The sequence below is a fragment of the Pteropus medius genome, unplaced genomic scaffold, assembly GCF_902729225.1.
Source record: "Pteropus medius unplaced genomic scaffold, Ma_sr-lr_union100, whole genome shotgun sequence".
Lineage (NCBI taxonomy): Eukaryota > Metazoa > Chordata > Mammalia > Chiroptera > Pteropodidae > Pteropus > Pteropus medius.
Window position 1 is genome coordinate 30,205,430 of NW_024355205.1, and position 17,730 is coordinate 30,223,159.

At 42.2% G+C, this 17,730-nt stretch overlaps 2 protein-coding genes and 1 long non-coding RNA gene across 5 annotated transcripts in view; 2 read left to right on the forward strand and 1 right to left on the reverse strand.

Moving 5' to 3' along the window:
- The first annotated feature begins 19 nt into the window (after positions 1-19).
- On the forward strand, positions 20-7,492 carry SOD1 (superoxide dismutase 1). Its single transcript, XM_039857907.1, has 5 exons — positions 20-183; positions 3,691-3,784; positions 5,255-5,324; positions 6,098-6,215; positions 7,280-7,492. The coding sequence occupies exons 1-5, from the start codon at positions 112-114 to the stop codon at positions 7,385-7,387; spliced, it is 462 nt and encodes a 153-aa protein (XP_039713841.1). The 5' UTR covers positions 20-111; the 3' UTR covers positions 7,388-7,492.
- On the forward strand, positions 618-3,284 carry LOC120598837 (uncharacterized). Its single transcript, XR_005651761.1, has 2 exons — positions 618-1,064; positions 1,812-3,284. It is a non-coding gene; the product is annotated as an uncharacterized LOC120598837 (long non-coding RNA).
- Positions 7,493-9,842: 2,350 nt separating the features above from the next.
- Positions 9,843-17,730, reverse strand: part of SCAF4 (SR-related CTD associated factor 4) — a 57,520-nt gene continuing 49,632 nt past the window's right edge. For all 3 annotated transcript variants that reach the window (XM_039857905.1, XM_039857906.1, XM_039857904.1), the window contains exon 20: positions 9,843-11,143. In XM_039857905.1, the coding sequence (XP_039713839.1) occupies positions 10,209-11,143 (935 nt within the window). In that variant the 3' untranslated portion in view covers positions 9,843-10,208. The remainder of the gene's footprint in view (positions 11,144-17,730) is intronic.

Below are 17,730 nucleotides of genomic sequence, written 5' to 3' on the forward strand. Positions count from 1 at the left end.
GACCGGCCTATAAAAGCTCCGCGGGGCCGTCGTCTTTGCGTCGGCGTCTCCTGCGGAGACTCTCGCTGTCCTAGGCCTCGGGTTCCCGACCGGAGCGCGCCCCGCCGAGTCATGACGACCAAGGCCGTGTGTGTGTTGAAGGGCGATGGGAAGGTGCAGGGCACCATCCACTTCGAGCAGAAGGCAAGGGCTGGGGATTAGGCCGGCGGCGAGGTGGTGCCCGCGCACCTGTGACCCGGAGCGGGCGCCTGGCGGGGCCTCGGGCGGCCCTCGCCACGCCCCCGCTTGCCCGCCCGCCCGCCGGATCCGCGCGGCGCGGGGCCTCTGCCCAGTGCTGCCCCCGCGTTGCCACTCGCGCGCGGCCGCGGAGTGCTGAGTCACCGGGCAGGTCTGGCGGCGGCGGAGGCGGCGGCGGCGGCGGTGCGTGGCGAGGCTGCCCCGGGGCTGGGCCTGGGCGGGATGCAGGGCGGGCCGCCCGCTGGGTGCCAACTACTCGGGCCCGGGAGGCAGGAGAGAGCGCGAGGGAGGAAGATCAGCCGCCTTCAGGGCCTCGGCGTCTGTAGGCCCGGGCGGCGACCTGACGCTTTTGGAAAGGCCGTGGCCCTTCCTTGCGGGGTCGTTTTCTGGGTCTTGAGGATCCTGCGACTCTCAGTGGCGCAGTTCAAGGCCCGGCCCGCCCTGGAGCTCCGAGAGCAGCGAGTGCGCCGGGCCGCAGGGTGTCGTCGCATTCGTTATCGCTTTGGGGCTTCCTGTCCCACTGGAGCTCTTTAGTTCAGGGTCCTGCAGACCCTGGCCCACAGGCCTCATCCATCCGGAACTGATATTTGTACAGCCAAGAGCGGTTTTTATGCGTTTATGTTTAAAGGGTCATGAAAAACAAGAATAGGCGACAGTCCGTATGCGCCCCTTTACGGAATAGTTTGCTGATCCTTCTACTCTGGGTCACGGTCAGGCTGTAAGGGCCAAGAAGATGACCCTGGACAAAGCTCCAAAGCTCCGAAAAGCCAGAGTTCTTACCGACTCCCTTGTTGGGGGTTTTCCAGAGCAGCGGATTTTAACCGTGGGTGCGTAGATCTGGAGAGTTTTTTAAAAAACAGATTACAGGGTCCAAGTCCAGACCAGTTACATCAGAATTTATTGGGGTGCAGTCCGAGCAGTGCTGTTTTTAAAGTTTGCAAAGCGGTTCTAATGTGTACCGAGGGTGGAGAATTACTGTGGGTGGAAGGTAGTGGATGGGGTTTGGCGTGTTTCCGTTCGCAGCGGTGGAGTGTTTTCTTTGCATGCAATTGTCACTTAACTCTGGTGTTAGATCATTTGTTTAACCAGATTCTCTGGAAAGTGACTTTGACATCGCTCTACCAATAGGTCTGTTACTGAGATGATAGAAAACAAACTTTTGAACAGATTCTGTAACATAAAGGACACAGAAATACTCGTTATTGATAATGTAAAACACGTTTTAAGGGAGGTGCTTGTGGTAAGACTTTCCCCCCAAATCTTAGTGAGGTTAGCAGCTGGTGGTAATTGTTGGTAGTTGGCTTGTTATTCACTAGAGATTATTATATGAGTGATATATATGTGTGTGTGTGTATATATATGATATATATGATATATATATCACTCATATAATAATATATATATTTCTGTATATACTTTTAAAATGGTTTACAGAAATGTGAGTGGCCCATCTGTGAAATTTACACAGGGGAGCACACCTATATTCCAGCGTAATTTTTCTCTTTAAGTGGTTTCCAGATTTTCTGGAAAAGGCCCTCGGCATTTGACTAAATTTTGCCGTTTTCATTTGCCAGGCTTCGTTTTGTCGTTCCTCTGGTCCCACTAATTCGCCGATACTAGAGATTCTGAGAATTCTCTCAGGCCACTGAAAAATGGCTCCTGGCGTTACGCTCAGAAGCCAGGCTGTGAATCCATACGGAACCGAGCTCCTGGAGTTTTCCACCTTCCCTGGGCAGCTTGAACGCCTTCCTCCTTTCTGTTCCATTTTGGTGGTGGTGTTTGTACCTGATAAAGACACTTGCATAGTTAAGCATTACAGCTCTACAGTCATGGAGACACGTTAAATTGGCAATAAACTGTATTTGGCCTATTGAGTATTTAAATTTTTGGATTATTTTCCAATATTTTAGAATTAGAAAATTTCACCTGTCAGTCTGTATTTCTAGCTTCTCTTGAAGAATTTGGAGATCTGCCCTTACTGAGCCTTCAGTAGACCAGGGCAGCACTGTGCTGGCCCCGTTGACACCCCTGACATGTTTTACTCCTTTAGATAACAACCTGGCCCTACAGGGTTGCGCCCAGGAAGCATACTATGAGCTACTCGTGTGCTCTGTGCAACATCCATTAAACGGAGGCTCGAAGAACCTGCCCTGTTTGTCTCTCTGTGCTTTTGATAACACAGTGTATTTTGGGAGAGGACATTCATGTTTGAGTTTCTCTAAAATTAAAGGTTGTACTCCGAAGAATCATAGTATATTCTCAAAAAGAAAAGCAAAAAAAGGCAGCAGTCGCCACCCTACTTGATTTGAGCAGTGGTATTTATCCTGTGGAAAGTCACATGTTCAAGGCTAACACCTCTTGCAACCGTTGGTCTTGACTATTTAAAAATAAAGACGGCATCCTGTGTATTACTGTGTGGTGTGGGTGCTTGTGTATATTTTTAGTTCCTAAGATCTTTGTACTTGTAATGGTAACTTACTTGATTTCTGTATGTAGCCAGCAATACCATTACCCATCACCATAGCCTGAATGACGATACTTCTGTGTTATTTTCACCTGCTTTTGTGTTTTTGTCTTTTTGGTCTCAGTAGTTAGAGCAGAAAGGTTACTGAGGTTTCAGTGCCTAAAAAGACTTCAGAAAACAGTACCTCCGGTCAGAGACTAGAATTAGTCCTCTGGGGACAGTGGGATAGGTTATTTTCTGGCTATGTATCGAAAACGTCTATGCTGGAATTGTAACGTACAGCTGAAATATATGTAATCTTGTGTACCAGTGTTACCACACACAAAATTTATGCTGGAATCTGATAAACACCCCCTGGTGGAGAGTGGAGAACAGGGATCCTAGGGCGCAGCCAGTTGGATATTTCCAGGGTGCCTTTTTCCCTTTTTCTTTTTTTAAGGCAAATCTGTATATTTGCTATGTGGAAAAGTGTCTGTATGAAAAAAAAAACAAGGTTCCAAAAAGCATGTGCTAACATCTGGGTTAAAAAGTTTGATATGTACACATATCCTCACCATGTACACATATAACCTATTCAGAAGTATTTACAAAATAAACCGGAACCTATTAATATTCATTGTAAGAGAGACAGAACTACAAAGCCTGCAGATCCACCGTTGACGTGCTCACTGCTTGCCACTCTGCTAGGTGCCTTTTCTGTGCTACTTTGTTTAGTCCTGATACCTGGCCACGGGGCTGCTGGTGAGGAGTGTTAGAACAAGGTACGGTCACCATCTCCCTGGGTTCGGGATGGAGGCCTAGAGCAGGTAAGCTACTTGCTGGAAGTTCCCTGCTAGGAAGCGGTGGGCCTGCGATTTGGACACAGGTGTGTGGACTCCCAATGCCACGTTCTTTCCACACTCCTGTGAGTGGTAAAGGTGTAATTCAACTGTTTTCTTTGCTCAGGGCACTTGCTCTCTCAAATGTCTCGCACTTTTCTCCGAATACAGAGAAATGGGCTGGTCGTGGTCTCGGGAACCATCACAGGATTGACTGAAGGTGACCATGGGTTCCACGTCCATCAGTTCGGGGATAATACACAAGGTGGGTGCCAGCCTAGTGGCCCATACCTGTTTAACCTGGTAACGTAGACGGAACTGAGCAGCACTGTCCCCAAACATGAAAAACGCTTAAAACATTTAAAAAAAAAGGTTTCTATGACTACGAAGGTCAACCTTAGGGAGATGAGCCACAAAACTAGTTTTTGACTCAAGTGTGGAAAGGAAGGAGTTTGATGGGTTTTTTTGGTTTTTTTTTTTTTGATCGTGATTATGGCTTGATTATATAAGAGTCTTAGGTGTTTTTTAAGAAAAACAAAAAATTCAGTTACTTTCTTACCTTTTGTGTGATCCCAGGTGTTCATGAGGTTGAGAGCAGGTGCTTTAAGCACAGGGTCTACATTTATTTGCCTTACCTGGTAGGAGTGCCACACCTCCAACGCGAGGTCCTTAGCCGGAAGTAAGATACAGACTGAAGATAGAATGTAAATTACTGGGGCTTTGGATTGAATTTCATTTTCTCACTTTGGGATTAGAAGCAAGTTAACAATTTATGGGTTAAAAATGCTTTTAGTAATCTTTTGCCATATTTGAATAATCTGACAGTGTTTAGACTTTACGATGAGAACTTGATTCATTTTGCTGGACCTTGTTTTTAATATTCCATAATTTGGTTCCTATAAATAGCGATTTAATGGTCAGATTTGATCTACTTCAACAATTATAAAATGTCTCGTTACTTGGTTTTGCTGCCTCTGCCTTGGGAGGCCCAGTGCTCTATGGCTTTGACTTAACTATGCTGCTTCCTGTGACTTGCTCTCTTCTCCCCTGGAGGGGAGGGTCGGGGGTGGGGAAGGGGTGCTGGGTGGAAGCCATGAACAGTGGAAACTTCCCATCAGCAGCTGGATGAAGGAAGCCATGTCACAAAAGAAGCCCTGCCGTGTGGTGGTCATGTTGTATGCATGGCCATGGGAGCGCCCTTGTTACAGGATCCAGCTGAATGCTGTCCCCCCACCCCCCTCGGGGTCGTGCGAGGCCACAGCCTTGGCCCTTGGACATGAGGCGCCCTTTCGCCCTTTCGTATTCTGCACACACCAGGTTGAGGCCACAGACAGGAGAGCTGCTTGGTGGTAGCTGCTGGGGAGATAAGTTTTTTTGTAGTTAAGGTATTCTGCCTTCTTACAGACCAGGATCATAATCATGGGGTTTTAACAGACGAACTGTTGAAGATCAGGTGTTGGCCCTCTTATTTTTACAGGGCAGTGAAGAAACTAAAGCCCAGAGAATGGCATTAAGTTTACCAGTGTCACAGAGTAATTAGAACTTGTCGCTACACTTAGCCCACTTTGCTTATACTAAGGTGTTGCTTCCTGTTTGTATCAGCCTAGAAGTCATGATGTACGTCAGTTCTTTATTTAAGGTTTTAACCCTTAATAGTTTTTTAGAATTTACTTTGGAATTTAGCTACTTTTTTCTTTTCTTTTTCTTTCTTTCTTTCCTTTTTTTTGGTAAATAGGCTGTACCAGTGCAGGTCCTCACTTCAATCCACTTGGCAAAACACATGGTGGGCCAAAGGATGAAGAGAGGTGAGTGACCAAACGCTTAGTTCTCAGTAACGGAAATCGCCTTTTGGAGTCAGTGTGGCTCTGCCACCTGCAAATTGCATGCTGACATAATTGCTCTCCTCCATGTAACTCCCTGCCTCCAAATGCTGGAATGCTAACGTGACTGCCTGGGCTGAGGAATCGACAAATGGGGACACTTAACACGATTTGGTTTCGTAGCATTTATTGAATATAGAACTAATACAAGTGCCAAAGGGAACTAATACAGGAAATGTCATGAATAACAGTACTGTCAACCACTAGCAAAATAAACCATCATTGTGAAACATAGGAAGCTTGGTAGCTAAAAATTCGATATTGAAAATTCGATGAGAGTCCATTCGTATGTGTTTGGTTTCTGAGAGCCTTTCAGGAGAATATTAAACTTAAGGACAAGGATTAATAAGTTTGTAACAGAAGCCTGGGGGGCAGAGCTTTCCTAGCCATGCCAAGAGTTCATAGGCATAACTCAGTGACTGAGAGCACATCGTTCAGCGCTCTGCCTCTGAAATTAGAGGTGTCCCCCAACCCGTGACTCTTCCCAGGGCATCATGTGTAGACTCGAGGCCTCGTTTAAAGAGCCGTGTGTCTAGACTGCCTACTTGTTTTAAAATTTGTATGTGTCCCCAAATTTTGTCAATCTGGAAAAAGGGCTTTTATTAAAAATTTTGAGTTTTTAATTTTGTTCATGAACTATTCTGATGTTAAGTTAAATGGAAATCATTCCTAGTCTCCCAATTGCTTTGCAACGTTAGGCATGTTGGCGACCTGGGCAACGTGACTGCCGGCAAAGATGGGATGGCTCACGTGCACATCGAAGACTCTATGATTGCCCTCTCGGGAGACCATTCCATCATTGGCCGCACTATGGTGGTGAGTTTTCGTGTGATAAGGATATGCGTAAGACTTCTTCTAACACAGTCCTGTATCTTCGTGATTTCATGATTATTAATCCTGGTTTCTAAGGGTCCACATAAAATGTACCATTAGTTCAGATTAGAAAAAGCAATTATTTTATTGGATGATTACAGTGAAGATAAATTATCTAGGTCAGTTAACACTGTTCTGCTAAGATGCAGTAGTAAAGCAGATTACATTTGATCATATTATATCTGTCTTGCATAAACAGTAGTCTTTAGTTTTAAAACAGCCAGGTTTTCTTGCCGCTATTGGGTTTTCCCCTTGTAGTTAAACAGGACATTTTGTTGAGTCTAAAATCTTGGACAGACCTCAGTATTAACATTCGTGCCTGCAGGTCTCATCCCTTGTTTAATGTGGGGGAAGTGGGTGCCCCGTTACCCTTGGGAGCTGCATCTGGTTCCTGCAAAACACCAAGTCGTCTCCGGTGCCTGCTGCAGAGGGCAGTTAGCATCCAGCAGTCACTTCCTTTCAGTTGACCCTTTATCCTGAGAATTTTCTTCAGCCACAGTTGAGAAGCAGAAAAATGCTTTATAAATGTTTGATGAGAAGAACTTACAGTACTACTTTTAAATAGTTCAAGATAGTTTTACGGTTACCTCTTACGTTATGGTCGATTAAGCACGATTTTGATATATCTTTTTTTGGGGGGGTTCCACTTTCCATTTTTTTCTCAAAATAATTTATAGTATAAAAGAATGACTACTATAACTAAGGTTACTAAAATTTCTTATGGAGGATTAAGATCAGCATGTGGTAGCCTGTAACAGAATTGTTTGAGTTTTAATATTTCATATAGAGATAGCAACTCTTACCTAGTGTTTAAAGGTAATTTATATTTTTGCATCATCAAACTTTTAGTACCACTCTTTATACTACTAGAATAAATGTTTCCCTAGGGTTATTTTAACACGCTGTTTGCTATTTTTAAGTGGTTCTTAGAGGTCTTTGGGTATTGTTGGGAATAGATGGTAATTACTCGATAGTCCTAAGTTGTATGTTCTTAAAATTTTTTCAAGGTCCATGAAAAACCAGATGACTTGGGCAAAGGTGAAAATGATGAAAGTAAAAAGACGGGAAATGCTGGAAGTCGTTTGGCTTGTGGTGTCATTGGGATCGCCCAGTAAACATTCCCTAGGACAAGGTCTGAGTCCTAGTAACTCATCTGTTGTTCCCTTGCTAGTTGTAGAAATTTAACTTGATAAACATTAAACACTGTACCCTTAAAAGTATAATTTGTGTCTTTTTTTAATTGCTTTAAGTACCTGTAATAACTGATTTACGATCACTTCAAAGATTTGTATAATTTTATAAAACTCAATTAAAATGTCTGTTTCAGCGATATTTGTATTTTGCCAGACTTAATCACATATGAGTATTACACTTAATTGTCTACGTTTCTTCAGTTCTCATTCAATCCGGCGATAACAATACCCGATAGGGCACTGTGTTTTAGCTTATTAAAGTATCCAAGTTGAAATTCTAAATGAGCTCCGATATACATAGAGCTCGAATTGAACAGATTTAGGAATATACTGACAGGTATTTGAGAGCTCTCCTGAAAGTTTTAAATGAGATAATCAAGATGTTTAAATTTTTAATAGCTAGTCTTTTAACTAAGACTAACTTGAACTTTAATCTTGGGCAAATAGGCTATTTGTCAGCTTTAGGGAAATTAAGGAGCTTTTCCTACTTAGCCGCTTACCATTTGATTCAAAAAGTACTTGTTTATATTTTAAAATGTAGATGTTATGACTTGAGAGCTCTTTAATAACTTAGTGAAATTGTGAACGGCACAGTAGAGTCTCAGTTAAGAATAAGATTAATTTACCTACCTGCCAGAATGGTACATATTCCACTTTTGAAGACCTGTTAACATTTAATTTATAACAAAAGTAGAAGTTGGCACGATCTGCTTTCAGATTAGCCCTTTAAAGAAATACCCTATAGGGACTACACCAAGGGAATGTTTCTGGGTTCTGGCTGTTTAAGAATTCACACACCTGATTAGTGAATTCGAGTCAGTTTCTCAATGTAAGTACTCACGTACCTGTAAGAGAATGCTTTTAAATGAAATGGTAATCAAGTTTGACTGTGGATTACAGTTGTCTATTAATTGAAAACTAAAATATTTCTGGTAGCGAAATCAGAAAAAAGTTAAAATTCTGATCATAAATATGTGATGCACTCTTATCAAATGTGATCACATAGAAAAGTTAATTTCAAAAGAATTTATAGTGTTTTCAAAGTTAAAGTAGGTGATAAAGAACAATATGCTCATGGTAAGAGGTTAAAACTTGTCAAATAGAGAATTTAAAAACATTTCACTAGTGTATAACCTTACATTATGTGGGATAAGACTCAAGTACAGGGACTCCCTTGTGACCTTTAAGGCCTCAGGTGTAAGCGCTACCACTTTTAGTACTTTTAGGGTTTTTATGTGCAGATAGGGTGATCTCAATACTTTCGATTGGAAATACAGGCTGCAAGTTCTTGAAATCTGAACACTAAGAATAATATAGGATGTCTGTTTCTTCTCAGAAGCAGTTAGGACTTTTAAACTTCTTAGTGGGCCAACATAAAACTCCAAAGCGTTATCATTCAAGCCTGCAGGTATGAAATGGGATTTCCTCTTATGTTCTAAAGGCAGGAGCACAAGAACACTGCCCTAGATATATTCTCCCCATCAAAACGATCTTGCTGCTCAGTATTATTTAAAAACCAAGTAAAGCAGCTTCTCCTAGGGGTGAGGGTAAAGAAAAGATTAACTGCTCAGCACAATGAAACTAGGACAGTTAAAAAATGTAACTTAGGAAAAAAGCTTCGACAAGACCACAGATCCTCGGATTGTTAACAGCAGGGCCTTCCCTTGGCACCAGGCAGCAGTGTTAGGTAAGTGCTTTTCCGTGCTACCTCGGGTATAGCTTTGATTTGGCTTTGGATGTCTTCACGTAATTGTTCTTGTAACCTACAACTGTTTTTCACTTAAAACAATTTTAAGCGAGGAGAGAGAGTACAGGTGGCAAAACGTCCAGTCTACCTCTGCCCAGCAGGGGAGATTAAAAAACCAGTCAAGAAAGGCAACAGGCAAGGCTTATAGGAAACAATAGGTTGCACTGAAGTCCTTAATGGTATAAGACAAGCTTTTATATTGCAAATGTTATCTTCATTTCTCACATCTTTTTGAAAAATTTAATAGGATGGTAAGAAAAATACCCAGCCTTTCTAAATAAGTAATATCCAGGCAATCAGATAACGCATAGTACAACGGGTAATGCTAGGATCCAACTTTGCCCCCAGCAAAATTTCTTTACAAATTAGGGCAACATTTACCTGGAAGCCAATGGCTAAAAAGACTCGATCAATTGAATTGCAAAACTAAGATTAAAACCAAAGTCTACCTTATGAAACACTTTTAAAAATCAAAAGTACTACAAATGAAAGTGTTTGCAAACTACATAAGATGTTTGTTTCCATCACATAAGTCTAATTTAGATTCCCACACAGTATCAACAGCTCAAATTCTGATGAACAGTCCTTTTCCACCTTAATGCAGTATATGAAGAATAGCACACATTAAAGTTTGTTACGAAAATAGAGTTTATTAAAAACATCCCTATTGTTTTGTGGAGCTTTCACCGTTACCTTGTCTTAAATTAAAAAAAAAAAAAAAATAGAGAGCACTTCTAATTAACGATTTGTAAACTTTTTAAAGTCAAAACTTTTAAAAAGTTACAGCAAAAAGGGTAATATTTATTCATATTTTCAGTATTTTTTGTTATTTTGTGGCTATTTTTAAATAGAAGGGAAGCAATCAAATTGCTTACCATTCCCCACCAACTACTGCGGGGCTGTGATATAGCAGGAGCAAATATAATACAGCATCTGTACACCTCAAACTCTACACTCCAGCAAGTGTCACTGTCACATTTTAACAAATTCCAGTCTCTAACGAGGAGCCTCTGCTGCTGAGCCGGAATCCTTTTCGGGTTCAACGGATGAGGTAGCCTCAGCAGGTAACTCTTCAGAAGGTTTTACGATTGCAGACTCCGGCTCCCCCTTATCAAGTTCTGAAGCAGTGTCTACATTTCCCACTTGGCTAATGGAAGGTTCAACAATTTTGTTACCACCTGCCCTGTCTGTCACCTCAGGCTTTTCCTTTCCTCGGTTTTCTTCCTTCTCTCTACGAGACTCTCTATCTCTAGAATCTCTCTCTCTGTCTCGATGCCCACTAGAACGTCTATTTCTCTCTTCCAAGTCTCTGTGTCTGTCCCGGTCAGGGCTCCTTCTTCCCCACTCTCTCCTTTCACGATTACTACTATCTCTATCATCATTACGGTTCCCATACCGTTCCCGGTCATTTTCCACCCTATTTCCGAAAGATCTTCTTCCAAACCTTTCTTGGTCTCTACCTGAATTGAACTGCTGCCTGTTATCATTTCTAAACGGTTGCGTTTGCTGCTGCGTTGGTGGTGGCTGCTGAGTTGGTGGTGGCTGCTGCGGTTGTGGTTGTGGTGGCGGCTGCTGCTGCTGCTGCTGTGGCTGTTGCTGCCTTCCGTCTCTGTCTTCAGGACCTCCCGGGCCCGGGCCCGGGCCCCCAAGCCCTGGCATTCCACCAGGCCTAACAAAGGGGCTGTGTGGTGGAAAGGGACCTTTCATTCCATGAGGTGGAGGCATCCCAAAGCCCCCGGGGCCTGGCGGTGGACCTCTGTGCATCATGTGCGGTGGCATGGGACGAGGCGGCATCAGAGGAAATCGCTGTAAATGAGGTGGAGGCATTCCTGGCGGGCGCTGGAGTGGGATCAGGCCAGGTCGGGCTCCAAGGAGGCCAGTAGACGGTGCCTGGAGCCCAATTACAGGACCAGGTGCAACTCCTTGAGTACCTAAAGCAATAAAAATTAAAATGTAAATAAAAGAGAAGATGGCATTGCATTTTCAATGGTCTCCTGTGGAGCTTGAAGCAAAATGAAATTCAATCCAGAACCAAAATTTTGTATTGTTTGTGTCTACCGAGCATACAAATACCTGATGTGAGGACCCCATAACTTAAAGATACACTATAGATTATGTAAAGATACACATGATTAGTACACTGTATCCATTAGTAGCTAAGGTAGGTAAACAACAAAATAAGCTGGAAAAGGAAATTGTAATATACCAATTTTCGGAAAGAATATGTCAAAATCTCCTAGAGCTTTCATTAGTAGCTATTTACCACTCGACATACTTAAAACACTGGAGAAACACAATGTGCTAAGTCCTAATGAGAGAGAGAACCAAACTATTCAAGTCGACCAAAAGTGATTCCAGAGGTACTCTTAGAAAATTTTACACTCGAAGTCCTAATCTGACTTCATTACTAGAAAAAAATGAGGTCGCTGACCAGAAAATCAGTAGAGGGAGATCTCTTAGATTCCATGTCATTAAAATGCCTCATGTAGTTATTGTACAGTAAGCATTAAACACGAATGCTTCTAAAGATCTGTACCCAAACGCAGAGGACCCCTTTCAAAGCACAGTATGTGTAACTTGCTACCTGAAATGACTGCTGAATAATGCTGAGTGTTCAGCCATTCACTTTCTATTCACTTCTCAAAGGACAGCAAGACTGATGAAAGCTGGTGCTGTTGAAAGTGACGAAACTTATCAGCTTTAGTTCCCACTTACATGAGGGTCTGCTCATGTTTTAGTGTAAGAATTACACAAACTCAACAATCTATCACTTATGATGACACGGGAAAGAAGGAAGGATTCCTGTTTTGGCTCACCACTTAAGTAACAGAAAGCCACTGTTTTTCTCTTAGTTTATTTTTCTGCAAATATAAACATCACAAGGCAAATACTGTATGACCAATAGGAGTTACTCTGACAATGGAAAATGTTCCCGTATTGTTGGAATATGCTATTTGCCCGTGTACCACAGAATGGTCTTTGAGCAAGTCATGGTTGACTATCGATTGCCAACGGTAAGAGAAAGGCTTGTGCGGGCCTGAAAGAAAAATGACCCAAGAGCACACCCAACACTTTAAGCAGTTTCATATTTTCCCCCCGTGTTATTTCATATTTACATCTTCAATCACTTCCTCTCACTTGCTTTAGTAAACACTTAACAAGTCCTGTTTACTCCCAGAATTTCTATATAAACACTTAAAACTGTGATAAAAATTTCTGCTTCAGGTTTTACCCTTCACAACACGTGGTCCAGTCCTGTTTTGTCAGACTTCAGCACTGGGTAGTGGACCGAAAAATGTACGCGTCCCAGGTTGTAACTCTTTCAACATGAACACTCACAAGCTCTGGTATTTACTTAAACCAAATACCGTCTTTAAATGCTTAAAGAGAAGTATGTTTGGTGAAATACAGTCTAACATAGGAGTGACCTTGGACTTGTGCCTCAAATAGGGATGATAATACCTGCCTCTTGAGATTAAATGGCATAAAATACAGAAGAACTCAGAGCCTGGGACACACTCAAGTGCTGAAATCATTATTCCACATATCTATGTTGACAGAAAATAAATATCCTAGCACTAAATATCTGACTCTGCAAAAACAAACACAACATTTTTCATTTCCAATCATTAAGATGATATTAGCGACCCGACCCTCTCCTGGTCCCCCGATAACCACCACACTTTCAAGTCAAGCACTTTGGTAGCCGGGAGAATGTGAATAAGCTGAGCCTCCATGTCAGGTCTAAAGGTGAGAAATGCTCATTCCCACAATGAGAAGGTAGAAAATGTGAAATGATGACTGAGGCAAAGACCCCGCCTCTCCACAGACTCTAGGAAAATCCCAGACCATGAATACAGAGCATCACCGCCTATACCGTATCGGATTGAAATAAAATTCAGGACATTCTTCATATCATCTAGTGAACATTTATTAAGTATACACCGCAGCGGGACAACAAAAGCATCTAAGGTAAATACTTGCTCTCAATTTTTAAAGGAATTGCACAGTCCCAACATTTGTAGGATTTAACTCAAAACAAGCAACATAAGGTACATGGACCTAAGTACAGCCTCTTTTAAGAGGTATCACACATAGAAGTACTTACACAAAACAAACTTTACCTTCCCACCAGCTTTTATTCAAGGACTAAAAAGACCAATGTTTACTGTTACAGAGGTCAGTGTGGCACATTCGGGCATCTATCTATATAGGATTGAAGGGACAATGGCAAATATTTAAATAACACTAGAAAAATGGGAAAGGAGTTCAAAGCACTCTATAACAACAGAGTTAAGTTCAGATGAGTCTTTAAGAGGAAACAGTGACTCTCGCAGGGAAATGGGAAAAGTCCTATTCCTGACTTCTGCAAGATGGTCGGCTTCCTCAACCACAAACCTGACAGTGGCCAAAGGGTGCAAGGTCACCTCGCTCTTGTAAAGAAGAGAAAAATGGGCAATGGTTCTTTTGAAAATATATGCTCATCTCTAGGAACACATCTCTTAAGCCCTTGATGACATGGTTTGGGCTGCACATGGACTGATTTGACAGGGTTGACATTTACTGTAAAACACGTTTCCTATAAAGAAAAAAGTTGCCTAATTAATCTATTCTATACATTTGTGTTTAGGATTTGCTTTACATGTTATATGCTCAAATCCCTTCCCTCAACTGTAAGTAGATTTCTTTTTAACCTTTCAAAGACCAAAAAAAATTTAGATTCCCAACAGAATACTCCCATATGCCAAATGCTGGTCTTCAGGCCACAGAAACAGTGATGTGTTTTTTTGGTTTTGTTTTTTGTTTTGTGCTTATCTATAGTTGTGAACATGTGTTCCTTTTATAATAAAAGTTATATTTTACTTAAAAATATATCAGGTGGCATAAGCCCCAGGTAGGCATGCTACCTGAATTTCACTTTATTTTCATTAGGAAAACTGACATGATGCATACACAATGGGATATGTAATGAGTTACCCAGGCCTAAAGGGCATTCAAAGCAATTATTCATTTTATCTAGAAGTATGATGTACAACACCACCGACAAGTTTTCTAGAGTTACAAATTAAAAATAAATTCATGCACACACATATTGAGCATCTGAGCTTTACATTATTAACTCATTTACTGTGCTGGGGATATAAAGGTAAGCGGAAGATAGTACTTCCCCTTCTAACAGGACAAAGCCTAGCAGGAACAAATGTCATTTGCTGTAGGAGTAGGCACAAGCCAGTTTGGTGACGAAGGTGGAATTGCTGAAGTCGATGTGTCCAAATCTGAGTCGGTGTCCCAGGGAATGTCTGAATTGGGTGTCAAAGGAAGGGAACAATATACAAGGCCAAAATGAGTAAGGAAAAGCATTACTGGTCAAGAGCGGCAGCTTTGGAAAAGGCTCGGCAAGGCGAGGCAGCAAAGTGTGTCTTCTGAAGAAAACAGAGCAGATACTACAGAAGATGAAATTTATTGCTGAAGCACCAAGAAAGAATGTGTGTGAATACAAATTAACTGCCTATTAAAAAATATGAAGTTTATGAGGCTGAGTGGGCGGTCCAGGGTAATTCAGAGGTCTTACAGCCATGAGAAGGGACTCGGGCTTTGACCTAAAAGGAATGGGGAACTACCAAGGAATTTTTAGCAGGGATGATTCCATGTTTATTTTTGAAAGACCTTTCTAGAAAGCAGTACACAGGAAAGCGTGGAGCGGATGACGCTGAAGAGCTGGTAGGCTCTTATTCCAACAATAAAGGGAACAGAGATGAGACTGAACAGAAACAGAGGTGCTAGAGATGAGGAAGAGATTTAAGACATTTAGTGGGCAGAATTTAAGAGATGGAGGAACACAGCTCTCTGCTTTGAATGACTGAGTGGATGGAGGCATCGAAGCAATGCAGGAATTGAGGGAGAAGCCATTTTTTTGGAGACACGACAAATTACACATGGCGCTACTGACAGCTGGAGGGATCTGGGTTAATCTGGTGGACACGTGCTGCAGACACTGATTACTATGTGTCTACCTAGAGCTCAGGAGAGAGGAGTCACGGTGTTACCCAGAATGTAGGCCAAACGAAAAGGGGAAGAGTTCACACCTGGGGAAATACCACGTTCGGTAGAAGACTCAATTTCAAAAAATAGCAAGATTTTAAGGCAGACCAAAAAAGCGACAGCCCAAAACATCTGTATTCAAATTCAGGAAGTAGAAGAATACACTGAAGTTTAATTCAAAATGACCAACACCTAACTGTGGGTATTTCCTATGATGTGAAAACAGTGTTTCACATCTAAAAAATAAGTCAAGACTAAAGGGGAGGTGTCATTGCCATCCACAGCAAAGACGCTGAGAATTACACGAAATAAAAAACAGATGTTAAAGGGCGAAAGGGGGGGTGGGAGAGAGGAAGGCTGATACTGTGGTTGGCGGCCAAAGGGACCTTGAAATCGCCAAGGATGTAAACAAGGACACAAAAGGTACATATAAATGGCATCTTTAAGGAAAAATAAGGACTTGGTGTAGTATGTAGGGGTGGGGGTGGGGGTGGGGGGAGAGGCAGAAGGGACATCCGGAATGAGGAAAGGCAAGGCAGCTCTTCTCCCACGCTCCCACAGCCACTGCCTCTAGGAAGTCCTGGGCCTTTCATTACAAATGATTTCACCAAGTACGCTACTCTCTGACCCCCGTCCCGGAATAATCTTCAACCCCACTAGGGTTACTCCCAGTGCCCTTCATGTGTTTACCTTGCTCCTTACCTGCCTCCGAGTCCATGGCTCTCCCTGACCATAGCTCCTGGGAAAACCTCAACACTGGTTTCTACTTCATCTGCATGTGAACGCAGCTGGGGCTGCCCCGCCCCCAGCGGGAGGCCTGGTCTCGTTTTACATTTCTAACTACAACCACAAGTGCTTCTGTAATTGTGGCCAGCAATCTTAACTTTCCTAGTAAATTCATATTCTCATATTCTCAGAGATCTATTTCACATGTTCGTACTTCTCCTTAATCCTGTCTACTTAGCTGTTTTATGAAAATTTCAGAGATAAAATTCACACAGCCTACAATTCACCCACTGAGAGAGTACAATTCAATGGTTTTTAGTCTATTCGAAGTTGGGCAACCGTCACGATCAACTTCAGAACGTTTTCATTACCCCAACAGAAATGAAATTTCTATTTTATGTCTCATTGGACCTGACTCTCCTGGACATTTCATATGACTGGAACCAGTTATGTGATCCTCTGTGACGGGCTTCTTTTACTCAGCATATCTTTTCAAGGTTCACCCATGTTGTAGCACGTCTTAGTACAGGCACACCTTGTTTTATTGAACTTCCTTTTACTGTGTTTTGAAGATACCACTTTAAAAAAAAAAAAACAAATTGAAGGTTCGTGGCAACCTTGTGATCAAGTCTCTCGCTGTCATTTGCTCCATCTATGTCTGTGTGTCACACTTTGGTAATCCTTGGAGTATTCCAAACATACTGTTATGGTGATATGTGATCTCTGATACTGCTGTTGTAATGGCTTTGGGGTGCCACGAACTGCGCCCATATAAGATGGTGAACATAACGCATAAAGGCTGTTCCGACTGTTCCACCAACCTGCAGTTCCCATCTCTCCCCTCTCCTTGGGCCTCCCTATTCACTGCGACACAACAAGGAAATTCAGCCAATTAATAACCCTACAATGGCTTCTAAGTATTCGAGTGAGTTACATATCTCTCAATTTAAATCAAAAGCTAGAAATGATTCAGCTTAGTGAGGAAGGCATGTCAAAAGCTGAAACAGTCCAAAAGCTAGGCCTCTTGCACCAAATAGCCAAGTTGTAAATGGAAAAGAAAAGTTCTTGAAGGACATTGAAAGATCGACTCCTGTGAACACACAAGTAAGAATCTGAAACAGCCTTATCGCTGATAAGGAGAAAGGTTTACTGGTCTGGATAGATAGAACCACCGGTCACAACATTCCCTGGAGCTAAAGCTTAATCTGGAGCAAGGCCCTAACTCTCTTCAATTCTATGAAGGCTGAGAGGAGAGGAAGCGGCAGAAGAGTGTGGAACTGCTTAGTAGACTATGGTTCATAAGGCTTAAGCAGCCCTCTTCCTCATGTAAACATGCAAGGTGAAGCAGCAAGTTATCCAGAGGATCTAGATAAGATAATCAGTAAAAGTGGCTACACTAAACAATAGATTTTCAATGTAGACAAAAAACATTCTTATATTGGAAGATGTCATCTAGGACTTTCATAGTGAGAGAGGTCAATGCCTGGCTTTACAAGCGTCAAAAGACATAATGACTCTCGTTAAGGGCTAATGCAGCTGGTGACTGTAAGGTGAAGCTGATATTTACCATTCCAAAAATCCTAAGGCCCTTAAGAATTATGGGAACTCTGCTTTGCCTGAACTCCATAAATAGGACAAAGCCTGGATGACAACACATCTGTTTACAGCATGGTTTACTGAATATTTTAAGCCCACTGTTGAAACCATACTTCTCAGAAAAAAGGATTCAAAATATCATTGCTCACTGACA